The following is a 21,706-nucleotide window of genomic DNA, read 5'->3' on the forward strand; positions in this document are numbered from 1 at the left end:
TTTTAGATAAAGACATCGCCTGTCAATCAACTCTAGAACGCGCATGCGCATTAGCTATATAAACTGGGAAAATTGCGTTTATAGCGTAATCTGAGGTAAAGAAGCACCATGTATGCTACCAGTGTTGTCAGATTTAACTGCTGATATGAAATATGATCTTTGATCGTAATCTTGACCAACCATTTTGGAGATTTCGGTCTTTCTTCATTCAAGTAGATAGGAGCTGCACTTTCATGACTGGAAATATCCTCCCAAAGATGGCCGACAGTGAACTGACTTGCTACCTTAGTTATTTTGTGCAATTAAGTCAGTTTGTATTTGGGGTAGCTGACTGATAACATGGACATCATTGAAATTTGTATGCCAAATTAATTAAGACTTATTAAGTCAAGTCATTTATTTATAATGCACATTTTAAAACAACAGATGTTGCTGCTCAGTGCTCTAAAAATGTTATAAAATATATGGGCACATTAAAAATTAGCAATCTAATTAATAATTAAACCTAATTAAAACACAGTTTGCCCATTTATTTAGCTCATTTATAGGTTTGTCGGTTTATACATATTTATTTAAATGTGGAATTGCTGCATTAGGCTATTAAAATTGTTAGATAGAACATTATTAATAGTTGTATACCCATATATAATAGTTATATTCTTTTTGATCTGTGGAGGCCAATCAAGCTATTCTGTGCAATGAGGTGTCATGAAACTTTAATAAAATGTATTAAAAAGAAAACACATAATATAGCCAACTGTTGATAAAAACGTCAAATAAAAATGCATGTTACTTGCATGATCCAACATGAATCCTCACGTCATAGAAAAGCCCGGACAAAGTAAACAGGCGCAGTGAATTCTATTATAACGGGATTAACCGGGCGCGTAACCGCAGCACACGAGTGCGCGCACAGAGCACACCGGCGTGTTCCAGACGAGAGTGTGAGATTCCCAACGTGTTTCCAACAGTAAATAAAGACTAAAACTGACGTTTAAAGGCACTTTTGGGATATTTCTGAAAGAGGGCAGCTTGTTTTTAGAAGAGAAACTTCACAGATGAAGTTGATGTAATAATATGGCTGGAAACAGTGAAATATCAGAAAAAGAACTCGATGATATCTTTGAGTTTGGAGATGATTTGGAGCTCAATCAGTTTGATGGATTACCATATTCCTCCAGATATTACAGACTGCTGCAGGAGAGAAAAACTCTGCCTGTTTGGAAATGTAGACATGAATTCATGACTTTTCTTGAAAATAATCAGATTCTTATAGTCTCAGGCACAACAAAGACTGGCAAAAGCACACAGGTGAGTTATTAAGCCATATGCATGTTTATATTGATCACTTTTCACCTTTATAAACGAATTAAACCTGCGTGGTTCCTAGTGGATAGAGCTTTAAAAGGCATTTTAACCATTCAAAGTGTGATTTTACATCCGAACCACCATAGGTGATCACCTTTGACCCTTACTCATTATTTTATAAGACTGTCCTCATTGTGTGTCATTGTGTTTTATTATTAATGACAACATAAATTCAACTTGGCTGATAAAAGTGGTGATGCACCAGGTACCACTGGATTATATACTACTATTTGTTATTGTAGTGAACAGATGTGTAACCCTCTCAAAATGCATCATTTTGATCAATGCATAAATGATTATATTGCAGTTTTTAAAGTTTAATGAAACTATATATAAGATATTAAAAACTGTAAGTTCATAATTGAAAAATTCATGCATCAGAGGGTTATATCAAGTTTTATACTTTTTTTGGTAAAATGGTAAATGTCATAATGCCAAAGAAACTTTTAATGCGTTTAACTAATTTCAGGCAATATGGGTTTGTTTACCAGGTGTCTGCAAATGCACTTTGAAGAGTTTTGGTTGTTCCTTCTCTTAAAATGTGCAATTGATTTGATGTTTGCCGAGAGTAATGTTGAAATCCAAACAAGCCAAGACATTTACAGAGCACATGTAATGGGAGCCAGTTGGTAGGTAGCTGTGCAGTATGTGTAAATCTTACTCCCCTGGCCTCAAGAGGTGCACTAGCGACTGACTGACGTTAGAGGCTGTAGCCTTTAGCCTCCTGTTAGCACGCCCGCCTCCCATGCTGGAGACCCCGGTTCGAAACCCTCTTAGAGCGTGTCAAGCAGGACTGGTTACAGTGGTGCCGTGACCCGGATGGGAGTGAGGTTTGGGGGGTGAGTGTATAGGGAGCCAGCTCGTATGTGATAGCTGTGCAGTATGTGTAAACCTCACTCCCCTGGCCTCAAGAGGCGCACTAGCGACTGAAGTTAGAGGCTGTAGCCTTTAGCCTCCTGTTAGCACACCCGCCTCCCATGCTGGAGACTCCGGTTCGAAACCCTCTTAGAGCGTGTCGAGCAGGACCAGTTACAGTGGTGCCGTGACCCGGATGGGACCGAGGTTTAGGGGGTGAGTGTACAGGGAGCCAGTTGGTATGTGATAGCTGTGTGGTATGTGTAAACCTCACTCCCCTGGCTACAAGAGGCGCACTAGCGACTGATGCTAGAGGCTGTAGCCTTTAGCCTCCTCGTTAGCACACCCGCCTCCCATGCACGAGATGCCAGTTCGAGTCCCGTTCGGAGCGGGTCGAGCAGGAACAGTTATGCACACACTATTTTAACTTAAGCACACTAATAATGTTTTGCACCCTAGAAGGCCACACCGCCGTAGTGCCATAGTGTTTGGGAGGGTTTGAAGTGTCTGTTTTGCTTGTTTGGAAATTAATATGCCATTGAACAGGTAAAGATTGAGGATGTCACAGGCTTTCAGGAGTGATATTTGTTTGGGTGGGCATTGATTCCCGATTCGACTCCGATTCACAAGCTTTCCATTCAGTTAATTTGGGTATGTTTCAGTTATGTCCATTGTGCTTGCCTATGAAAGAAATTCTCTCTCCGCTAATGCTGTAAATTATACACGAGACCTAACTTGGTGCATTATGAAAATATAAATTTTACCCATTTTATTTGATCATTAGTGTTTGGTCATTCTGGGCACATTTTAGCTTTCAAAAAATTTACAAATCCATATATTCCATCAATACATATGGTGTCTTGAAATTGCATATATTATATTGCATATGCAAATATTTTTACATGTTTTTTGTTTACATGCATAATTTGTAGCCTACTATTTACAAGTATTTACATTTATGTACTGTAGAACACATGCTAAAGCGGTACTGTCTCTTTAAGAATAGCGGCAGTTCACCGTGTGTCTCACAGAAGTGTTTCAGTTGAGCGCATATTAATAAAGCATGTAATATACAACTACTCAATCACTGACAAGTGAAATCTGAAGATTTATCATCCTGTGGCTGACAAAAGTTTTTAGTCGCACTTTGTGAAATTTGGTCATCACATTATAGCGACCACAAGGAGGTTACCCCATGTGACTCAACTGGGCCAATTTGGTTGCTTAGGAGACCTGGCTGGAGTCACTCAGCACACCCTGGGATTCAAACTCACAAACTCCAGGAGTGGTAGTCAGCGTCTTTACCACTGAGCTACCCAGGCTCCTGATGTTTCAGATTCTTGATTGAAAATTAAGCAAGCATACTCCACCAATCTGTTTAAATGAGTTTGTTTTTAAATGACATGCAATTTTGCCAGGTTCCAGATCAGTTGTAGAATTTGTTGTTTGGAGGACCGTTAATGCATGAGAGCATAATTGAATATTGTATTATGGTTTTGTAATTGGGATGGATGCATATGTATTGTGTAGCCTTTTCAATGGAAATAAGACACATTGCATCTTTTAAGTTCACTTGTCCATCCCTGTTTAGCAGATGCTGTTGTTTCTATGTGAGAAATCGTCTAAAGTCTTCCAGACTGCACAACTGAAGGCCTAAAACCTGCAGCTGTTAAACCTAGTCAAGAACCGACCTTAATGTGGACCACCTGCAGAGAAAAACCATTCACAGGATACTGCCACCAAAGCACTTTTAGTGTGCCACATGGAGAAAGGCCTAGACTGATTTGTTTGGGCCTTTTCTCGCCCATTTCTCCACTTTGCAGCTTGAAAAACTGCAAGGTCTGATTGACATGAAATCGACCAGTGATGTAGTTTAAAGGCGAGCTTATCGAAAATACTTGATAATTCCTGAATAATAGACCAGCATGGAAAAAACAGTCCGTCAACAGCTCTGCTAAAAAAAAAAAAATGAAATTAGTGAAAATGTGTTTCGACTTTATCAGAATTTTTGTTTTATCCAAAAGAAATACGTTTATTTCACAGAGTAACTCTGTCAGCGAAGTGGCAAATCCAATTATAATTCTTTACCCAAAGCATTCATTGTACCAACATTATACTTTAAATAAATGTGACTTTGTTTAGAGGCAGACTGGTGCCTGTTTTATCATCCACCAAGTGAAAATTTTATGTCCGATTGCTTGGAAAAGTAAAAGCACACCTCTAATCAAACAAGCAATACAATTATACAAGTAAAATATCATTTATTTTATTATTTTTTTAATATAATTATTTTTATATTTTTATTTTTATGTTTAGTTTATTTTTATATAATTTAATTTTTATTTAATTTTTTTCACTTTTTATTTTATTTTTTATAAATAACTTTTATTTATTTCATTTTATTATTTTTTATTTTATATTTATATTTGTTGTAGTTACATTTTGTATTTTTATTTTACTTTATTTTCATTTATTTAAAAATTTATTATTTTGTTAGAAATAAAAAAAAGAATATTTAATTTAACATTTTTATTTTACTTTATTTTTCAATTTTATTATTTTTTATAAAATTGTTTTATTTTTTATAATTTATTTTTCTATTGAAAAATTATAATTTAAATTCTTTTTATTTTACTTTATTTTTCTATTTTATTTTATTTTTATATAATCTTTTATTTAATTGTTTATTTTATTTTATTAGAATAGCCAGTTTTGCTGATAGCTTCCCTGAGTGTTTATGTGCCAGTCAAGTCCGTTTTAATGTTTTCAGGTACAGAAGGTGTTAATGTGTGTTAATGTTTTGTTTAGATCCCTCAGTGGTGTGCAGAGTTCTGTCTGTCTGCGCAGTTTCAGCATGGTGTGGTGGTGTGCAGCCAGATTCACAGACAGCAGGCTGTAGATTTTGCCCTCCGTGTTGCTGATGAGATGGATGTAAACATCGGCCATGAGGTTGGATACAATATACCGCTCGAGACATGCTGCTCACATGATACTATACTCAGGTCTGTGAATAAACGTTTATTTCATGACCTGTTTTTCTCTTACAAAAGAATACTGTGATGGTACCATGGGACAGTGACGGTAATACCATCTTTAATGATTACCATATGTGAATAAATCATAGTGAAGGAGTTCAAATGTATGCTGGACCCTTGTTGGCTGATTTCCCTTCACTATCTGCATCTTTGTACATCTATATACTGTAGTTTGGAGCATATTGATATTTAAATGTTAAAACCAAACATACATCCTTTGTTTGCAGGTACTGTACAGATGACATACTGCTGAGGGAGATGATGTCAGATCCTCTGTTGCAGCATTATGGGGTGGTGGTGATAGACCAGGCCCATGAGAGGACCATAAGCACTGATGTTCTGCTGGCTCTGCTCAGAGAGGTTCTTCTCCAGCGTCCTGAGCTCAGAGTGGTGGTTTTGTCGGCTCCACCCGCACCAGACACACTCCTCACGCAGTACGGAAACGTCCCGCGACTGCATGTGGAGGCTTCGTGCGCGGGTGAGGTGGTCTACAGCAACAGCAGAAGGATGGAGAGCTTCTACTCGGCACTGAGACTTGCACTGGAGGTCCATCGATCCAGAGAGCCTGGAGATGTGGCGGTGTTCTTGCCGTCCGAACAGGTGAGATGGAGTGTGCTAATGAATTAGAACAGCTAGTGTAAACAAAAATGAAAATTCTGTCATCAGTTGTTCACCCTCATGCTGTTCCAAACAGGTAGACTTCGGCAGAGTCTTCTGCTTGGTCTTGCAGTTGTCATTTTATGTAATTTATCCTGTAACGTCGGAACAAGGAACGTAAAATGTATTTAGCTTTGCAGCCACTTGTTGTAATATTATGCTGTAAGACACATTATGTTCAGGTCATTTAGTGTAACCATGAGAAAACTTCTTGATATTCTTCAGTCAGAAATTCATGATATTTGTGAAAAATATTTTTCACCTTGAAGTCGTGTACATTCACATGCATTCAAGGTGCAATTAAAGTATTTTAATACCTTTTACATGATGGTTGCACCACTTGACATTTTTAAAGACATTAAATTATATAATTTTTTTTTGTAGAAAATGCTATAAATGTTTGTCAAAAATTTGTGAAATCAACATGGACACAAAGATTTCATTTCTACGAGCTTGACACGTGCATTTTAAACTAGATTGTTAAAAGGTTTCGAATTTTTATCCTCGGACCTCGGACGACCTGTCATTGACTCAAGTTTTTTGGTTTCATAAATTTATGCCAAAAAAAAAAAAGCAATTGTTGTTTAGCATTGTACCCCAAAACATTATTTAAAATTTAAAAATGGCATGTGGTGTAACTATAAAGTAAAAGGTATAAAAATACTTTCCTTGCACCTTGAATACATTTGAGTGTAGGCAACTTAATCATTCATTTCCAAAAAGTTTTCAGACATATTTTCCAAAGTTATATATATATATATATTTCTTTTTTTTTTTCCTTTTTTTTTTTTTTTTTTACAAATATCAATAATTTTTGAGCCATGGATATCAAGAAGTTTTCTAAGCGTTACTCCATTTGACCTGAACAAAATGTGCATTTTCATAAAAATGTCAAAAACTAAAGGGTTCCTCTCTGTTTTATGGGTTTCTTGTCACATGACAACAGAATGGCTACCTGCATGTTGGTTATACCACCAAATATTAATAATATTTTAAAACACTGCTTATTTTTTAAATAAATAATCATAAATTATTATTCCAAATTACTATTTATTTTCTTTATTTAAGAATGTCAGCTTTTAAAGATACTTTACATTTTTATTACTGTGTCTGGACGGTTACACCATTTTGTCATTTTAATTTTAAGTCCCAGAATATTTTTTGTAATTATTTTTTTTCATGATTTTGAACTCAGAAATTTAAAGCATGATCATCATAATTGAGGTGTATTTCAGTAATTGTTTTGTGTGAATTGCAGCTTTAATGTATTTTTGAATAACTTTATAGATCCGGACCAAAAAATGAGCGTCAATTCATAGACCCAAATACGACTTTGCTTGTTCGTGTTCTCTGAACTAGTACAGTAATTACAGTATTTCCGACTCCATTTAAAAGCTGCATTAGCAATGCGTTGGTTTGAACTGCCTGCAAAAAACAAAACAAACGAAGCACATAGTGTATGATGGAGATAACATTGAGTTGCTGAGTTCAGCAGAACAGCATTTTGATTATGTTCACTCAGCTCTTCTGTGGTAAACTCTGCTCAGTAAAGTTATGTTATTGATTTTACATAAATTAATGAAATCCTAAGAGTGAAAATGTTCTTTGTTGGAAATATCAGCATGCTTTAATGGTTAGAAGAATAACTTGCACTGAGAAATTTAAAATATTATCGCCCCACAGTATATTCAAGCTGAATTATCACCTTTGACTAACAGGATTTATGATATGTGTGGGGTGTATTTTTCAGGAGGTTGCCTGTGCCTGTAATATTCTTGCTAAAGAGGCGACCAGAATGAGTGTTTCTCTGGGACAGCTGGTACCAGTAGCCCTCTGCCCAGGTCATGATGGAATGTGCCCACCAATCACAGAATGGCAGCAGAAGAGTAGACGGGTCTTCCTCTCCTGTAGCCAATCAGAGGATTTCTTCTGGCCAGTGGACTCCATTAATTTTGTCATCGATACTGGAGTAGAAAAGAGACTTGTGAGTGATGTTACAAATGATTTCCAGAAAATCACGTGTTTACGGAATTGTTCAAGAACTTGCTGAAAATTTCGGAATTGTTAAAAATATGACTTTACACTGTTACTCATGAGTAAAAAAATAAAGTATGAAAGCATATTTCACTTTGTGATATTAAGTGCAACAAAGTAAACCAAACAGTCACATTCCTGAGAATGAGAGCTTTCATTTGATATATGACTTTACCATTAAGATGCTATGTGAAGGACTTTTATTTTTATATAAATATTTCTACACCATTACCTCTAGAGGGTGCTAATTTACGACGTAAAGGTTTTGAGGCCTTTTTTTTTAATTTTATGTAACATAAATGCAGAAGTGATCTCTGAAAAGTTCAGATTCTAAGCTTTCAAATGATACCTCACATGCCCGACTCATGTATACGGGGACTTTAGCGTTTTAAACGTAAACTTTTTTCGCGATATAGCGCCCCTCTGTGGACCCGCAGACGGATCCATAGAGTTTAATGGCAGCATGTACTCGAGCTTTTATGATTATGAACAAATATTGTATTATATTTTTTATTTAAATATAAAATAAAATGTAAATATTTCTTATGCATTTTACATCACAATATTTAAAAAATCTTCTGTTTATTTTCTGGTGTAAATTTGTTTTTGAATCCTAGTTTTTTAGTGTGGTCTCTGACTTTATATCTAAATAAAAAATTTTATGCTTGTTGAATAGTCCAAATGTCTTGTGACCATAAATTCATGTTCTCTTATTATGGAATTTGTATGTAGGTGTATAATCCACGACTGAGAGCTTGTTCAGAGGTCATCCAACCCATCAGTAAATGTCAAGCAGAAATCCGCAAACAGCTCACTGGATCAACGGGTATATGCCAACTTTCAGCAGATTTTTCTAAAACAACCACAGTACTATACTTACATTTTTGCAAGATGATTTTTGCGTGGCTGATTGTACGTGTCACGGCAGTTTCCTGGTGAAATGAACACTAGAAGCACTGCTACAACAATTCACTTTCACACACATAAGTAAAATGGCAGATTATCAGTTCATAAATACTTACTTTGTGTAAAGAACCACGTAATTCCCACTGTCATGTAATTATCATGAGATCATGCTGTTTTTCTTAAATGTGTTCTCTCTGGTATAGTGCAGGAATGAAGACCGTGTTAAATAAAGATTCTCCTGTTATTCATTTGAAGGCAAGTGCTTTTGTTTGTATCCTGAGGAGACTCTGATGCCCGCTGAGATTCTTCCTCGGATTCTGGAGTCAAACATCACATCCACAGTGCTGTATCTGAAGAGGATGGAGCTGGCTGGGTTGGGACACTGTGACTTCATCAGCAGACCAGGTGGGTGAGAACTTGAGAATTGCTCTCTCTTAACAACATTGAACTTTTCTGAGAAGGGAAGTGTCAACTAGTGGTGTAAAAATGAGATTTTTAAGGTATGATAACGTCCCATAAAATATCATGGTTTTACGTCTCTCTGACATACTGAGTTGTAAAATAGCCATCATGATCTGTTTTTATCCGTCATACTTGTTTTTATTTCCTAAGTAGGCTACTAAGGCTACATTAATAAGTGTAGCATCCATTATAATGGTATACACATGTTACTAGAGTAGATATATTGTATAATAGATTTTTGACTCCCCAGGCGAGTTTTGTGAAATCAAAAATATCTAAGGTGAAAGTTGAACCTGTCAATCCACTATTGGGCTGAAACAAGATTTTTAATTTTTGCCAGTTACATGCAGCTTTAAAAGGATGTTCTGTAAAACATTTTGTAGTTCTTTTGATTTTTGTAATGTTCTTACTGAATAGTTGCTGGGCTTTTCCATAATCAGATTCTGAATTTGATAACTGTTGAAAAGTTACATCAATACAAAGTTGACCATGGTGACTTTTGTGCTTCGCTGTAAAAAAAGCATGTTCCTTTTGGTGGCTCAGCAAGTCATGCATGAGAGATGTGTGTAGTTCTGGAAATTTTTGTATTGTGCTTACTGAATGGAGGCTGGGCTTTTCATTACATGAATATAAAGTTGATCATGGTAACAGCTGTGCTCGGCTGTGATTCATCTAAGCTTGGTATGTCCCTTTGTTGACTGCAGTGCAGTGGATAGCACACTGAATTGTGGAATGGAACGTCATGGGTTCAAAGCCATCCAGGGACAATGTGATCTGTGTTTGTTCTGTGAGATCTTTGGGTTGTGCAGTGGTTGCCATGCTGGTGCATGACCCTATAATTGCTGCTTACAGTTATATTATTATTATTAGCAACTATTTCTAATAAAAGTAATTATTACCCCTCAGGGACCCAACATAGCAGAATTGCGATGTTTGTTTAAAGCATTTATATAATGCCTATTTTTACTGCTATTATTATTATTAAAAATGGTAAATAAATAAATAAACATAACAGTAGCTGAAACTCTGTACTGTATCACAACAATCGTTTTGCATATTGAATTTCACAGCTTGCTAAAGACTTCCCAAAACAAAATCTACTTAAAAATGTAGATTTTTATAATCAGTGACTTCCTAAAAATAGATCATAAATGTCAATGCTTGGGTCTCTGAGAGTTAAAATAAAAATAAAACAATTATTACTGCACAGGTTAACAGTTCAATGATGCATTTGATTCAGTAATTGGTTGCTTTTGTAATTTAATTTGATCTTAAACAATACCTACTGAAAAATAAAGACAACTTTTACTAAACAGACAATGTGTGTACTTAAAACAATGCTGTCTTAAGACATCATTTATAATCAAAAAATGAAGAAAAGAAAAAAACACATTTATTTATTTATCCACATTTTATTTAAATTTTTTCCCCCATGAACTGGCCAGGTTTTATGTACCTCAGCATGAATGAGATTTGAGCGATAGGGTGGAAGGGAAGGTTTTCAGTGAATAACTACTAAAATTTGGGTCTGAGTTATCGTGTGGCTTCAGAAGACTTGGAATATATTGCACAAGACTGCTTTGTTATTCCTTTATATTCATCTTAACAGCCCTTTGTCACCATCCACTTGAACAGCCTGGATTTTGCTAGCAACAGTAACTATAGTGAATATACGATGACAGAGTTTTCATTTTTGGGTGAACTATGACTTTAAATAAGCAGATGTAATTGTATTTCAGTCTGTGTAATCCAAAAGTTTTCCCAGTCTTCCTGTAATCTGTTACTTTTATTTTAAGAAATGACTAAGGTTTTATATGACAGTCTCATGTGAAAAGGTAAAGAAACAGTTGTGTTGTTTGGGTACAGATGGATCAGGTTTGCTGGTTGAGGTTTGGTCATGCGTGAGTTTGCTGACCTGACAGTTCTGCTGTCTGTTGCATTCAGACTCATTGTTTGTGGTCTCATGGTTTTGTGTGTGAAGCTCAGAAGAGAGAGTTCAGTTTATTAGTGATCACAGCTCTCTGTCTACAAACAGACACAATACACAGGAAGAGAGAGAAGAGCTCAACCCTGTTTTCACATGTGAATATGGCCTTTCTAAAGATATCAATGCAACAGCTCTCATCCAAAAAATTGGCTTTCATTTAGGTTAATTGGCTATAAGTCACATTTTTCTCAAGTACAAATTTGCATGACTTTTAGCTCAAGGTACAGCGGGGTCCAAAAATGTGCATCTATAACTACACAATGGCATATCAACAACCATCTAGTAAATACTCACTTAAGTCACTTAAGTAGGTTACACAATGAAAGTTATTGTTTTTGTTTTGTTTTTTAGAGTCGGACATAACAAAATGCATTACTTGCGGTTCACTGTGTTTATCATTCACAAAAAAAAAAAAAAAAAAAAAAAAAAAAAAAAGAAACTGGATATAAGAGTCGTTCGTTCAGGAGGTAGCGCTGTTTGTTTCACGCTGTAGACTCAAAAGAACCGGCTCATGAGAGTCATTCGTTCGGGAATCGGACTACACTGGTCGTGCTTTGTTTCACATTGTAGATTCAAATGAACCGGCTCATGAGAGTCATTCGTTTGGGAATCAGACTCACTGGTCATGCTGTATGTTTTACCTGTAGATTCAAATGAACCGGCTCATAAGAGTCATTCGTTCAGGAATCGGATTGAACTGGATGCGCTGCATGTTTCACGTTGTAGATTCAAATGAACCGGCTCATGAGAGTCATTCGTTCGGGAATCGGACTACACTGTTCGTGCTTTATGTTTCACGTTGTAGATTCAAATGAACCGGCTCATGAGAGTCATTCGTTCGGGAATCGGACTTCACTGTTCGTGCTTTATGTTTCACGTTGTAGATTCAAATGAACCGGCTCATGAGTCATTCGTTCGGGAATCGGACTACACTGTTCGTGCTTATGTTTCACGTTGTAGATTCAAATGAACCGGCTCATGAGAGTCATTCGTTCGGGAATCGGACTTCACTGTTCGTGCTTTATGTTTCACGTTGTAGATTCAAATGAACCAGCTCATGAGTCATTCGTTCGGGAATCGGACTACACTGTTCGTGCTTTATGTTTCACGTTGTAGATTCAAATGAACCGGCTCATGAGTCATTCGTTCGGGAATCAGACTCACTGGTCACGCTGTATGTTTTACCTGTAGATTCAAATGAACCGGCTCATAAGAGTCATTCGTTCAGGAATTGGATTGAACTGGATGCACTGCATGTTTTATGCTGTAGATTCAAATGAACCGGCTCATGAGAGTCATTCGTTCGGGAATCGGACTACACTGTTCGTGCTTTATGTTTCACCTTGTAGATTCAAAAGAACCGACTCATGAGAGTCATTCGTTCGGGAATCAGACTCACTGGTCACGCTGTATGTTTTACGTGTAGATTCAAATGAACCAGCTCATAAGAGTCATTCGTTCAGGAATGAGATTGAACTGGATGCGCTGCATATTTTATGCTTTAGATTCAAAAGAACCGACTCATGAGAGTCATTCCTTCGGCAATCTGACTCACTGGTCACGCTGTGTGTTTTACGCTGTAGATTCAAATGAATCGGCTCATAAGAGTCATTCGTTCAGGAATCAGACCACACTGGTCACGCTGTATGTTTTACCTGTAGATTCAAATGAACCGGCTCATAAGAGTCATTCGTTCAGGAATCAGACTGAAAATCATACCTTTTTTTTAAATCAAGAAATGTTGAATTTATGTGCCAAGGATTTAACATGCTCAATGTGACATATTTGATTAGTGATCACAAAATAGAGCATAGTTGTAATATATTTATGTATATTTTTATTTTACCTTAAAGTTTCTTTTTCACATTTTTCAAAATCCTTGTTTATTAATATTAAATATTGCTTATTTGATTGTTATGTCATATTATCAATGTGGTCACAGATTTTTGATCCCAACTGTATTTCTTCTCTTCTTTGTTTGACGTAATGAGGACATTCTCTTTAACTCCAGTATCCTACTAACACTTCTTTGTGTTTGTAGATCCTGAGTGTCTCATGCAGGCATTGGAGGAACTGGATTATCTCGCTGCTTTGGACAATGATGGAAACCTTTCTGAGATTGGCATCATAATGTCAGAGTTTACTCTGGATCCACAGATGGCTAAAGCTCTGCTGGCGTCCTGTGAGTTTGACTGCGCAAGTGAGATGCTAACCATCGCAGCAATGCTTGCAGGTGAGTCAATGACATGATGCTCAGTTGTTTTTTACTTAATGTTATTCAAAAATAAGAATGCAATTTACACAAAACAATTACTTCATTACACTTCTCCTATGAATAAGTTCTTCCTAATTTCTGAGTTCAGAGTCATTTTGATTTTGTCTGTGGCTTAAAGGGATAGTGCACCCAAAAATGAAATTCCAGATGTGTATGACTTTCTTCTGCTGAACACAAATGAAGATTTATAGAAGAATATTTCAGCTCTGTAGGTCCATACAGTGCTAGTGAATGGTGAACACAACTTTGATGGTCAAAAAAGCACATAAAGGCAGCATAAAAGTAATCCATACAACTCCAGTGGTTTAATCCATGTCTTCAGAAGCGATATGATAGGTGTGGGAGAGAAACAGATCAATATGTAATTATCTTTGTTTATATAAATCCCCACTTTCCCTTCCACTTCCACAATCTTTTTTTTGATTTTCCCCTTTTTCTCCCAATTTGGAATGCCCAATTCCCAATGTGCTTTTTAAGTCCTCGTAGTGATTCGCCTCAGTCGGAGGACGAATCCCAGTTGCCTCCGTGTCTGAGACCGTCAATCCGTGCATCTTATCACGTGGCTTGTTGAGCACGTTGCCATGGAGATATAGCGCGTGTGGAGGCTTCACGCTATCCACCGTGGCAACCACGCTCAGCTCACCCCACCGAGAACGAACCACATTATAGTGACCACGAGGAGGTTACCCCATGTGACTCTACCCTCCCTAGCAACCGGGCCAATTTGGTTGCTTAGGAGACCTGGCTGGATTCGAACTAGCGAACTCCAGGGGTGATAGCCAGCGTCTTTACCACTGAGCTACCCACGCCCCATCCACATTCTTTTCTTGTGTTTTTGGTGATTCACATTTTTTGTGCATATCGCCACCTATTGGGCAGGGAGGAGAATTGATAGTAAAAAATGACTTAAAATATTGATCTGTTTCTCACACACACCTATCATATCGCTTCTGAAGATATAGATTTAACCACTGGAGTCATGTGGATACTTTTATGCTGCCTTTATGCACTTTTTTTAGCTTCAAAGTTCACTTGCATTGTATGGACCAACAGAGCGGAGATATTTTTCTAAAACTCTTATTTTGTGTTCAGTCATACACATCTGGGAAGACATGAGGTTAAATAAATGAGAGACTTTTCATTTTTGTGTGAACTATCCCTTTAATGTCAAACATTTCTAAGTGATGTAACCGTCCGGAGATAAATAAAAAAAATCGTATTAAAAACTCCAATACTTGATAAAAATAAATGTTGCCATAAGTAGTTTGGAATGTCCAAGTTATTTGGTGTAATCAACATGCAAGTTGGTTTTACATCCTCAGGACTGTGTGACGCTTTTTTTTTTAATAATCTTTTGACATTTTTATGAAAAGGCACATTTTGTTCAGGTCAAATGGACTAATGCTTAGAAAACTTCTTGATATTCATGTCTCAAAAATTCACAAAATTAAAAATAAATAAACAAGTACCTTAAAATATGTTTGAAAACTTTTTATTTTATTTTTTTTTTATCAATAATTAAGTGGTGTACACTCATGTATTTAAGAAGAAATTAAAGTATTTGAATATTTTCATATGTATTTGTAGAAAAATGGCATAAATAGTTTTTCAGAAATGTATTTAAAACTAACATGGACTCAAATTAAAATGTATACCCGACACGTGTTTATTAAAGTAGATTTTCAAAAATATATATTTTTTTGACTTATTTTTCAATGACCTTGTTACCGTTTTAACACTAAACACCTAGTGTTTAAAAAATGGTTGAAAAACACTCAAGCTTCTATAAGTTTGTCATCTATCCATGTTAATTGTAGTGAAATGAGACTTTGTTGGATGTTTAAATAATAACCCTGCATTTCTCTGTCTGCATCAGCACCGAGCTGCTTCATAGAGCCTCCCGTTGGAATGGTAACAGAAGCCATGCGCTGTCATATGAAGTTCCAGCATCCCGAAGGCGACCACTTCACCCTCATCAACATCTACAACACCTTCAAACGCAGTCAGAGGGAACCACGTGAGTCAATGCAACACTCACATTATTGACAAATTATGATGCTTTTGTGTAATATTTACAGTCTCTCTCTGTCAGATTTCAGTCAGGAGAAGTGGTGTCGGGATTATTTCCTGTGTTATGCGGCCCTGCAGACAGCAGATGCCATCAGGGCCGAGTTAACAGACATCCTGAAGAGAATTGAGCTTCCTGTTTCAGAACCGGCCTTTGGCACCAAGACCAATGCACTCAATATAAAGAGAGCGCTGCTCGCTGGATACTTCATGCAGGTCTGAAGGCATATATTAATCTTTTTACTGTTGAGAAATTTAATACGTTTTCTAAAGCTTTAGCCACGTCTGAACCCTTGTGCGTCAATAAAAAAGTTACTTTCGAGGACAAAAATGTCTACGTCAAAAACTGCCATAATAATATTATATATTAATGTTATTTTCCACTTTCAATTAGTTAATTTTTTTTAGCCAACATCAGTCCTGATCACAACTACCAAATATTCATTCATTTTCAGGATTTTAACCCTTTAAATTCCAGTTTGTTTATATAATGCCACTGTTGTTTTTTACACACACACACACACACACACACACACACACACACACACACACACACACACACACACATTTCTCAATACACACATACAAAACACACTCTGACATCCATACCAACATACACACACAGGTTTATCTGCATCATTTATTCAGTTGGCCTGCAGTGCTCTATAATACAGCAAACAGAAAATAGGGAAAAAGCATGTATTTGCTCCATAGGCTAAACTTGATAAAAATGGCGCCATCTGGTGGAAAATATAAAAAATGTAACTATGTGTAACTATTTTGTGTACACAGTGTATTATAGATGTATAATAGGAAATGAGATTGAAATATCAAAATTCCCCCCAAAAATACACACCTTTGGCAAAATGAATGCCATTGGCATTAACACAGCCAAAATGATAAAAAAAACAAAAATGAAAAAGACAAAAATGTCCCAAAGGTTGCACAAGGTTTAAATGGATCATAATTTTTCACTCAATGTTAGCAAACTTTTTTGCACCAAATATGTTTAACCACATGACCAACTTCACTTTGACACTTCCAATTAATAGGCCATTTTTTTGCCACTTTGCCATTAAGATATAAGCAATAACATGGTTGGACAAGAAACTGAAATGAAACAATTTTTTTTTTTTTTTTTGCATAATTCCAAAACTAACTGAAATAACATAAAAGTGACCTCAGATTTATTTTAGTTTGAGTTTTCACAGTATATCATGAAATTGGAAATTTGTCGTAAATATAATATACTGTATATCAAGGGTTGGGGAGTAGCAGAATAAATGTAATGGGATTATATATTTTAAAGGAATATTCCGGGTTCAATCCAAGTTAAGCTCAATCGACAGCATTTGTTGCATAATGTTGATGACCACAAAAATCAACATTATGCAAAAATTTTGGTTACAGTGAGGCACTTACAATGGAAGTCAATGGGGCCAATTTTTAGAGGGTTTAAAGGCAAAAATGTGAAGATTTATAATTTTATAAAAGCACTTACATTAATTCTTCTGTTAAAACTCATGTATTTTTTGAGCTGTAAAGTTGTTTAAATCATCATTTTGAGTCATTTTAGGGTTTTAGGATTTGTTGACATTACATCGTCATGACAACGAAGTTGTAAAATTGGATATAACTTTACACAGAAAAGGTTAGTAAGTGATTTTATCACACTAAAATCCTGTTAGCATGCATATTGTTTACGTTTTGTGGCTATAATTTTGAAACAGTATTTTAACGTTTACAAATTTATCCCATTCACTTCCATTGTAAGTTCCTCCCTGTAAGCTCCCTTTTGCTTTTTTGTTTTTTTTTAAGGAAAGGGGGGACGAGTCGAAATGTATTTTTGTGGTAATCAATATTATTCCACAAATGCTGTCAATTGAGCTCAACTTGTATTGAACCTGAAATATTCCTTAAAAATAAACAAATTTAGTAACTCTATTCCATTAAAGTATATATAGAATACAGTTACATTAAAAAAGTATTTTGATTACTTGATGAGATTACTTTGCTTTTTATTGTCATTTGTTTAATTGGATTTTAAGTTTACTTAGTTGGATAAATATACTGTATATGTGATGTAATCCGAGGAGCGTTTGAACAGTGTTTGTAAGTGTTTTCGAGCAGCAGAAATAGTTAACCTATTGTTAATTTTCCTGTGAACATTTAGCTTTATGTTGAGCTCAAATGCTATTTCAAGCCCTTTTACATGCACCTGTTAACATCACAATTATATTTTTTTTCTATCAAGAAAATCCATGCTAGATAAAAAAAAAAATTCTCTCTAGTAAGACCTTTAATATTAGGGCAAATATGTACTGCAAATATCTTATTCTTGATGATTATTTTTGTATTGTTGTCCTGCAAAAATGTCTGAATCCATAAAAACAAGAAACATTTTCTTTAACTCAGCCTAAGAAACTGCTGAAAAATCACAAAACAAATTTAGCCAAAAGTTACTTTTTTTTGTGATTTTTCTTATTTGACATTATATATCTCTGGGTGTAAATAAGGTGGCTCTGAAAAACTGCTTTTGTTTTTTTTTTTTCCCCAATCATGTCAGCTGTATCTGAGAAAATGTTTGTGTTGATACAACCAAGCAATCAAAAGTTATAGCATTACAAAAATAATTTATCATAATGTCCAAAAACATCTCCAAACAAATAAAACATACATAATAACTCATTAAACATGCAAACACAACAATGACTAAAGGTTTGCATAGCATGCAGACATGATTTTAGTAATGAGATTTCACAGAATGAGTTTCATTCTGTGCCATTTGAGTCGTCATTAAGTCTGTGTCATGTACTTTGCGCCATCTCCTGGTGGCCATCTGTACCATTGTGCTTCATGTGGATTATCTAATGATCTATGTAGGGCTGCAACAACTAAGTGACGTCACTTTACAGCCCAGTGAAAATGTGTTGCATGATGAAACTCATTTGAAAATCAGTGGCGACAAGCTGAAGCAGAAAAAACACAACCCAAGTTGTCCAGCAGGAGAGCACATTATAAACATTTCAAAGAAGATCATAATAAGCTTTTGTTGCTTCATCAGGTGCTTTGAAAGAGTGATTGTGCCGTTTGATGCGCTTAAGAGTTGTTTCTCTCCAGCACATAACTTGCATTTCACTGCTATTTTCTGTTTTATAATATACATGTTATGAATTCAAAATCGGGCGCGTATTTCAGCGTTTTTGCAAAACTGTTTGTTTTTACCACATGCGAGTCTCCGTTACCATTGCCCTCTGCTGGGATGATTTTTTTGTCCCACTCCATCCCCGATAGATAATTTGACTCTATAATGAACAGTACTTATAGCAGACGTTATAACGCTGAATGTAAGCAACACCAACATAATTGTCAAAGACATATACTTCGTTATAACTTGCTCTATTTTTTTTTTAATCTGTGAGTAAAACAAATAGGTAGAACAAGTTTTCTACTGATTTGAGAGCTTTCCAACAACATATGACACATGACTATTTGATGAGTTTATATTTTTTAATGTTTTTACTGATTGCAATAATATGTACAGTGCAAACTTTTTTTCTTTTTTTATAAGTTATCAAAACGGAACACTTCTGATTTGTCTGCAAATTTCAAAGCACTTGTTCAGATTTGGTCATAATTCCTGCATGCATTGTAAAGTACAGCTTCTAAGCTTTAAAACAATACTTATTTTGTGTTAGTTTTTAATATTTTCACGATTCCTTTTTTTTTTTTTTCTTGTTCACGATATGACCCCTAGAGTTATTACATTTCAATGAAAACCATCTTTTGAGGTCAAAACGACTAGTTCACTCATTTATTTTCTCAATAGTGTAATTTAATTGAATTTGAAGTGTCATTCATTAATAAGGCAGCTCATTTTGGTGTTTTTGACTCCCATCATCTGTTATGTGTCTGTCAGATCGCCAGAGATGTGGACGGCTCAGGGAATTACTTCATGCTGTTGAATAAACACGTGGCTCAGGTTCACCCATTGTCAGGTTACGGAGCAAAAGCACATAAACTGGGACTGCCAGAGTGGGTTCTGTTCCACGAGTACACCCTCTCCAACAACAACTGCATTCGAACGGTCACGCAAATCTCTCCGCAGGCGTAAGTGTGTGTTCTCTCCTTTTCACCTGAAATGATCTGTAATGAGGAGGGTTAAAAAAGTTTGTTTCCTCCTGCTGCAAACAGTATGCCACGTGACATTCTGAGTAATTATTTTTTTGTCAGCGGGATTGATGAATGTGTCATCATAAGTAATCTGAGTTTACAATAGAGAGCTTTTCAGATTACACAGCCTGTAATATTCATGAGGATTATACCTGATCAGGTGCACTCACCTTTGCTATACTTGTAATAAAAAATACTAACATTCTGCATATCCTGGAAACTGTTAGTGGGTATAAATGACCTACACAGATTTATAGCTGTGTTTGGAATGGAATACAAACTGAATACTGTGCAGTGTATACATTTAGACATCCTATAGTAATCCAGTACAACAGAAACATGACAAGCACTGCCTACTATTAACAAAAAATAGTACATGATATATACTGCTTAATGCAATGATATACATTTCACACTTTAGTATGCTATATTGTCACATTTTCATTGCATTTTTTAAATCCAATTTTGCATAAAAATGGTTTGACTATAAATTAATCAGTCAAGAAGAGATGTTAAAAATCATGGTTTTTAATCGCATATATTGTGGTCCAGAGTTCCTGCCATAAAAATATTGATTTTGTCCCGTTTTTTTTAGCTAGTGATTTTATTTTGTTTACGTTTAACATTAAAACATAAAATAAGCCTCAAAGTAAAAAAATTAAATATTAGAAAATAGTTGCGTACGATAAGATCTATTCCTCCTCCCTGTCAAATTGCAAAAATGCTGAATGACACATTTAGCGCTCAGTCGTTTATTAACAAGTGTTGTTAAAATGTCAATACATGAACGAAAACATATGGCTGATAATGTGAAGTTTAAGCATAGAAATGTTTATTATTCCTTTAAATATAATACTAAAATGCTAAAATTACCCATTTTATCCTCAATATAAAAAAAAACAAAAACAGTGTCTGTATCTGCGGTATTGGCCGTGAAAATAAGCAGTATCACAATATTTCTGCATACTGCCTATTTTAAAAATAGTATGTAATGTGCTGAGTGACTCCAGCCAGGTCTCCTAAGCAACCAAATTGGCCCGGTTGCTAGGGTCACATGGGGTAACCTCCTTGTGGTCGCGATTAGTGGTTCTCGCTCTCAATGGGGCGTATGGTAAGTTGTGTGTGGATCGTGGAGAGTAGCATGAGCCTCCACATGCTGCGAGTCTCCGCGGTGTCATGCACAATGAGCCACGTGATAAGATGCACGGATTGGCGGTCTCAGAAGCGGAGGCAACTGAGACTTGTCCTCCGCCACCCAGACTGAGGTGAGTAACCGCGCCACCACGAGGACCTAGTAAGTAATGGGAATTGGGGAGAAAATTTAAAAACTTTTTGCACTGAATAATGTTTCAACTAGTAGTGTTATATTGTCACATGACCTCATCACATTGCATGTTTAATTTAAGTGGCATCCTATTTTTTTGAAATACAGTTTTGTGTACAAATGTTTTAACTCTCTGTAGTACGATAAAATCATCAGTCAAGAGAGAGATTATGGTTAAAAATCATGATTCTCATATAACATTGATTCTATTTTTAGTTTACTGTTTAAAGCGTATAAGCCAGTTTTGAAAATTATGGCATATGTTCCGGTTCAGAGTTCCCGCCATAAAAATACCAAGTCTCATTGCTTTGTAGGTTTACTCAAATGGCACCACAGTATTTTTTCTGTAACCTACCAGCAAGTGAGAGTAAAGAGATCCTGCAGCATATTCTGGACGGCGATCGGGCAGGAAGCGCAAAACCAAAGCTTCAGCCAGCTGCCACGAAAACACAAAAGGACACGGAAGAAGCCGCATCACATGACCGATGTGTCATACAGTGAACCTTTTTATTGAATGCCACTGAAACCCTGATAGATTTGCTTAAAATAAATCCTGTGTAAAT

The 21,706-nt window shown here is 35.9% G+C and overlaps 1 protein-coding gene across 1 annotated transcript; it reads left to right on the forward strand.

Moving 5' to 3' along the window:
- Positions 1-993: 993 nt before the first annotated feature.
- On the forward strand, positions 994-21,644 carry LOC127423603 (putative pre-mRNA-splicing factor ATP-dependent RNA helicase DHX32). Its single transcript, XM_051668052.1, has 11 exons — positions 994-1,311; positions 5,032-5,225; positions 5,486-5,858; positions 7,666-7,899; positions 8,682-8,775; positions 9,111-9,260; positions 13,346-13,537; positions 15,456-15,596; positions 15,672-15,862; positions 19,566-19,756; positions 21,458-21,644. The coding sequence occupies exons 1-11, from the start codon at positions 1,078-1,080 to the stop codon at positions 21,642-21,644; spliced, it is 2,181 nt and encodes a 726-aa protein (XP_051524012.1). The 5' UTR covers positions 994-1,077.
- The last annotated feature ends 62 nt before the right edge of the window (positions 21,645-21,706 follow it).

The sequence above is a fragment of the Myxocyprinus asiaticus genome, chromosome 32 (genome assembly GCF_019703515.2).
Source record: "Myxocyprinus asiaticus isolate MX2 ecotype Aquarium Trade chromosome 32, UBuf_Myxa_2, whole genome shotgun sequence".
In the NCBI taxonomy this organism is placed as follows: domain Eukaryota; kingdom Metazoa; phylum Chordata; class Actinopteri; order Cypriniformes; family Catostomidae; genus Myxocyprinus; species Myxocyprinus asiaticus.

What these genes read in the sequence shown, in the direction of transcription:
- LOC127423603 (XM_051668052.1), top strand. Translation starts at nt 1,078, where the DNA reads ATGGCTGGAAACAGTGAAATATCAGAAAAAGAACTCGATGATATCTTT. An exon ending in CTGGAGTAGAAAAGAGACTT is followed by an intron (nt 7,900 to 8,681) that starts GTGAGTGATGTT and finishes ATTTGTATGTAG; the next exon opens with GTGTATAATCCACGACTGAG. An exon ending in TGACTTCATCAGCAGACCAG is followed by an intron (nt 9,261 to 13,345) that starts GTGGGTGAGAAC and finishes TTGTGTTTGTAG; the next exon opens with ATCCTGAGTGTCTCATGCAG.